The sequence below is a fragment of the Zeugodacus cucurbitae genome, chromosome 4, assembly GCF_028554725.1.
Source record: "Zeugodacus cucurbitae isolate PBARC_wt_2022May chromosome 4, idZeuCucr1.2, whole genome shotgun sequence".
Taxonomy (NCBI): domain Eukaryota; kingdom Metazoa; phylum Arthropoda; class Insecta; order Diptera; family Tephritidae; genus Zeugodacus; species Zeugodacus cucurbitae.
In genome coordinates, this window is record NC_071669.1 from 67336070 (window position 1) to 67342069 (window position 6000).

Below are 6000 nucleotides of genomic sequence, written 5' to 3' on the forward strand. Positions count from 1 at the left end.
ATGTTACTAGCGCATACTATTGCAGAAACTATGAAAAGATTCTAATAGTTTCCCAAAATTTTTGTACTCTATTGAGACAATTTGACAGCTAATACTGTCAACTACACTCCCTCTTTTTCTGTTTGTAAGAGTTTCACACTAACATAATCCGTGCAATTGAAACAACTCTGTTTTTAGCTTTTCATTAACGGTAGCCAACCATTTGTTTTTTTTTTTTATTATTTATTTCTCGTATTATCGTTATTGTTTCAATTTTAGACACTTAAGCTACTGGGGCAACTGGCAAATGAGCACCTGATGGTTGGAAACCGTTCTCATCAGCAACATAGTTGACGGTGTAGGTTTGACCATCATCAGCGACGAAAGAGAAGGAACCCTTAACAGCGATAGATTCGTGATCTGTGCCAACATTGTTCAAGACACCGGATGAAGAGTGTTTGGATCCGTCGCTAGTTTCAGAATCGAAACTGTAACCCTCGGGTTGAACATCGGACTCCTGGCGAACGATCTCAACTTCAGGACGAGCGAAGGCAACAGCCAAGAGACAGGCGAAGATGATAGCGGCTTTCATGTTGTTCTTCCGTTGTGTTAAGAAAACTTAGTGGATGTCATTGCAAGTGTTTCATATCATTTTATATACCGCAACGCGTTCTAATTTGCATCAGAGTAGTGCATTGTTTATTTTTTTCTTCACTTTTTCACTTCCATATTTGTGGAAGCATGCATTTGTATGGGTTTGTCAAGAAATTAATTGAAATATTCTTTATTTGAGTGGCTCTATAAAACAGCAGAGATATCAAACGGAATTGCCCGTTAGTGAAATACATAGATAAATGCAATTTATTGCTCAAATAAAAGGCACACAAAATAGATCTAATTCTACGCCATCTGAGGTTGTTAGCTAGAGAGATTGCATGCAGTTCTATAACACATATAGCTCATAAGTTGTTAGGTACGAAACCTACACAAGCGACTAGAACAGCATTTCTTCGAATATATAATATGGATAGGCTAGCAGCAGGTACGAAACCTGCTGAAAGCTGAAGCGTTTAGCTAATGCATATTTATGTTAAGTAATTAAATTTAGCCAAAACTTTTCGCACTGCTATGCACATAGAGAATTGCCAAAAATTCAATACAAGTATGTATTCTTGTTATTTTATTTTATTTATTTTTTTGCTGACAGCTTCTTGTTCAAACTTGAACGAGCATGTTGCTAATTAGAAGACAAGTTCTAGACAGCCACTTTAGCGCATCAAATGAATGCTCATACTAGGCAGCTGTATCTGTAGGTGTGTATGATTTGCTATTGTCATGTGTATGTATTGTATGAATTGTCGATGAGTTTTGAATTTTTTTAACCAACTTAATTGCCATCAAGTTTTGACATTGGCTTAGCTAATATACAAAATCTTCTATACACATTTTCACCGGTTCTCTTGCATAATTCATGAGTTATAGGAATAGAAACACTTTCATTTGTCTGTTTTGGCGTCAATGTGTGTATGTATGCATGTGATTTTTTTATAAATATGTATAAAAATAAATATATATACTCCTAATTCAACTTAAAAATTTAAATCTTATTTGATGATGACCGGTTTGATTCTTATATAGACTATACTTATATTAGCTAGAAATTACCATCTAGCCGGCCAAAAACGGCAAATGCGAAATAATGGCTCTACAAACTCACTTTCGTAATTTTTGGCAAATTTTAGTTGCTAAGATGGTAAAGTGGCAAAAAACGTGTCTTATCTATAAAAAATGTTACATACTCATATTTAAATAAATTTTTATATATTTTTGAAAAAGGTTATCTACTAATTTGCTGTTTAAAAAATACTCAAATTCATGGCTTTCTTGTGAAATATTTGGTCAAAGAAGTACTACCACATTTTCTAGCTGTCTATCTACATAGTTAATATCTTAAGCTTTGTGCACGTTTATATATTTCATATATGTAAATATGTACATATAAGCATTAAGGTGTATATTATAGCTGAACTTGACTTTGCATTTATAATTTCTTCTTTACGTCATTGAAATCGTTGTTAATTAATTAAGCCGACAATTATTTGTTATGTAAATTTTGAAGGCGTAAAAACAGTTATTATAATGACACTGTGAAACTGCGCAAGTCTTAGGCCCAGCTTCTACGTACAATAATATAATATAATTTTTAGTAACTGAAGTCTTGATTGATGAAAAGTGTCTAAACACTTTGGAATATTACTTCATGATTACCCTTATGCAGTTTCGTATTTGGACGGAGTTATGGACTGAGCTGTTTGCACTGTTTGGGTATCTTTACAATATTAGCTTGCTAAAATCGATACTATTAGACCTAAGCATCAAAAGTCACATCTAGAAATTTTATAGCACTCGGGCATTTGGTTTTTGAGATATAGAATTTTGTATAATGCAATTTTTGATAAGAGATCATTTAAGCACCGAAGGCGATGTCGTTCAAAAGTTGTATTTTCGGTACGAAATATCAGATTCACAAAGTGATTCGTAACCAACGATATTTTCGGATCTGAACCCAGTGACTTGTCTTTACTCTTAAATCTGGGCAGGGATTGAAACATATTTTTGAAGCAAAGTGTCTTACAGTTTGGGTAATATTATATATTCCGTCTATACTCGTCATCGTCGGTAAATAACACTATATCGTAAAATCAACATCTTTTCTGACTACTGGTGCATTTCTTTTAGTAACTATGTGTTTAAGCAAATCTAAAGACGTAAGAAAAAGTGAGTAAAAAAAAATAAAACATTTTACTAATTCTTTTTAGCCGGGTTGTTTGCTAGAAACATTAAGGTTATATAGTTAACCGATCTGAACAATTTCTTCGGAGATTAAGCAGTAATCCATGTCAAATTTCGTGAAGATACCACGTCAAATGCGAAAATTATCCATACAAGCCATTGATTCCGATCGTTCGGTTTGTATGGCAGCTAAATGTTATAGTAAACCGATCTGAACAATTTTTTCGGAGATTAAATTATTTCTATGAGCAATAACTCACACCAAATTTCGTGAAGATATGTAGTAAAATGCGGAAGTTTTCCATACAAGCCCTTGATTCCGATCGTTTAGTTTGTATGGCAGCTATATGATATAGTGGTCCGATATCAGCAGTTCCGACAAATGAGCAGCTTCTTGAAGAGAAAATAACATCTGCAAAATTTCACGATATCTTAAAAACTGAAGGACTAGTTCGTATATATACAGACAGACGGACATGGCTAAATCGACTCAGTTCAACATACTGATCATTTATATATATATACTTTATAGGACCTCCGACACTTCCTTCTGGGTGTTACAAACTTCGTGACAAACTTAATATACCCTGTTCAGGGTATAATAAGATAATATTCCAAGACTAAGTTGGATGTTATATTACCTTATACACCTAACAATGATACTTGATACTTCATTAGGTTGGGTTCACAATTACCAGTTCAAATTAATAATAGCCTATTTGATTACAACGGGAAGCAATAAACTCTTGAGTGACTTATGGTGGGTGAGGTGCTTTGTCGAATAAATGTTCTAATGCTATAAATCTATGGTATATCAATCAATATATCAATATCTCTCTTCCAAGCAAAGACACAAAAGTTGTAATTTATTGGAATATATTCGCCTCCCTGCAATGATAGTTCCACAGTATCTTCGTAACAATCTAGTTACATATCTTCTATTATTATTAACAACTTAAACATCTGCACTCAATTCACAGCATATATTAAAATTATGCTTACCGCCATACCTTAAGCACGAAGCAATGAAATGTTTAAAGAAAAAAAAAACAAATAATCGCATATTCTGCATCGTTTTGGGTAAATAGCATTTATACACATACATATGTGTGTATATAAGGACGCATTTAAAGCTCTAAATGCGCTTGAATTTGAATATTTAAAAATAGAAAACAAAAAAAAAATACTTAGCTAACTGGAAATTACTTGTGATACTAACTTATAACATACTTTAGATTTTGATGACCACTAAAACCAGATTTGACAACAATTAAGAAGGTAAATACATGAGCAACGGAAATAATATAAAATGGCGCAGCGACTTAGCAAGAGTATCCACAAATTTGACAACTTTTATCGTAGCAACACAGCTTCACCACCAAACAAACTAGTCAACATGAAAGCCGCCATCATCTTCGCCTGTCTCTTGGCTGTTGCCTTCGCTCATCCTGAAGTTGAGATCGTTCGCCAGGATTCCGATGTTCAACCCGAGGGTTACAGTTTCGATTCTGAAACTAGCGACGGATCCAAACACTCTTCATCCGGTGTCTTGAACAATGTTGGCTCAGACCACGAATCTCTCGCTGTAAAGGGTTCCTTCTCTTTCGTCGCTGATGATGGTCAAACCTACACCGTCAACTATGTTGCTGATGAGAACGGTTTCCAACCATCAGGTGCTCATTTGCCTGTTGCTCCATCTGCCTAAATTTGTGATCAAACGAAGTTAAGATTTTGTTAATGTGTAAGGTGTTTTTGTAAATGAAAATAAATTAATTGCAATTTTTGAAGTTTCGTTTTTTCAATGCTTTGGTTAATCGCTGAGGGTATATATATGGTTTATATTTCTTATATATATATAGAATGGAATGAAATGAAAAAAAATTAATTAAAGGAAAATATTTAATAGCTGAGATTGCCATAATGAAGTTTGACGACACTCCAGTGTTGTTGGCAATGAGCGAATTTAGTGAAATACTCTGAATAGTATCTTCTTAACCGAGGTAGTTTCTGTATTCAATTACGCAATTAAGCATGTTGTGTAAGAAAGGAACCCGATGTTTTATGACGAATTATTTTTGTAGACTTCTAAGAAAAAGTCTACAGAAGCGAAAATATACTTGATTCGCTGAAAAGCTGTCTGAGCGGCTGCGGCCATATACCAAGTTACACAGTGGGATTAAAAAAAAAATAATATTAAAGGTAAGACTAAAGTAGCGGAACTAAGCGATTCGGTTTTTTCATTTACCGGATTGAATAATCATTCGTCAGATATTGTGGAATATTAGTTGACGCATGACGCGTGACGTAGTGCAATTGTGCGCCATCTAGTGGTGATTAAATGACGTTGGACAAATATTCGTAAAACTATAATAGTGTTTTGAGTTTAAAGTAACAAATTGGGAGTTGTTCGAAATATTTGCTGTGAGTTGTCTTAGAATGTTCGGTAGTCTATTTGTACAAAATTATATAACGGCGTTAATATAAGCAAAAAAAAAAAAAATAACTCATGCACTATCTAATATAACGTTTGGAAACATCTTAAATAAAGGTTGTCCAACACTCTTAGGTATATGATTGAGCTTCTCTCTCTTTAGCCTTTAGCGTTTGTTTTATTGCTTTGCAATAATTTGAAGGTTTTAAAGGGCGGAAAAGCATATATTTATTTATATTCTACAAGCGCTCTACATGTCATTCTTAATACAGATAAGTATTAGCTCAAAAGAAGAGTAGAGTAGAAGAGTAGCTCACAAATATGCTGCTATTTTTATGTATTGTGTAAGAATATGTTTAAATAATTTAAAAAATGGATGCTAAATAAAATTTTTGACATTCGCCGTGTAAAAATGTTGTTAGTTAACGAGCATCTAATATGCTCATTCAGCATGTATACAGTAGATATATGCATAAATATGTACATACAAATGACCAAAAACCAGCTTATGGTTATGGTGTATAATATATTAAATGAAATTAAAGTAAAACTGGAACTATTAGTAAATTTTTATTATACGGATATACTATATATACAACTATAAATTAATAGTTGCAGATCGAGGCAGGAAGTGCCGGTTGCAAAAGTCACAAAAGTCAAAAACATTAAGAAAAATAACTTTTAGATTAGTATAAAATAGCACAAGGTTTTTAATGAATTCCACACTGAGCCAGCAACGTGTATTGTAAGAACACATAAGAGCCGGAGAAACAAAAGATCGCGTTTATAAGCTAAGA

General features: G+C 33.4%; 2 protein-coding genes across 2 annotated transcripts; one reads left to right on the forward strand and one right to left on the reverse strand.

Annotated features, from left to right (window-relative positions):
- Positions 1 to 170: 170 nt before the first annotated feature.
- On the reverse strand, positions 171 to 616 carry LOC105214367 (larval cuticle protein 65Ag1-like). Its single transcript, XM_011187749.3, has one exon. The coding sequence runs from the start codon at positions 569 to 571 to the stop codon at positions 263 to 265; it is 309 nt and encodes a 102-aa protein (XP_011186051.2). The 5' UTR covers positions 572 to 616; the 3' UTR covers positions 171 to 262.
- A 3476-nt stretch (positions 617 to 4092) lies between these two features.
- On the forward strand, positions 4093 to 4559 carry LOC105214341 (larval cuticle protein 65Ag1). Its single transcript, XM_011187713.2, has one exon. The coding sequence runs from the start codon at positions 4169 to 4171 to the stop codon at positions 4475 to 4477; it is 309 nt and encodes a 102-aa protein (XP_011186015.2). The 5' UTR covers positions 4093 to 4168; the 3' UTR covers positions 4478 to 4559.
- The last annotated feature ends 1441 nt before the right edge of the window (positions 4560 to 6000 follow it).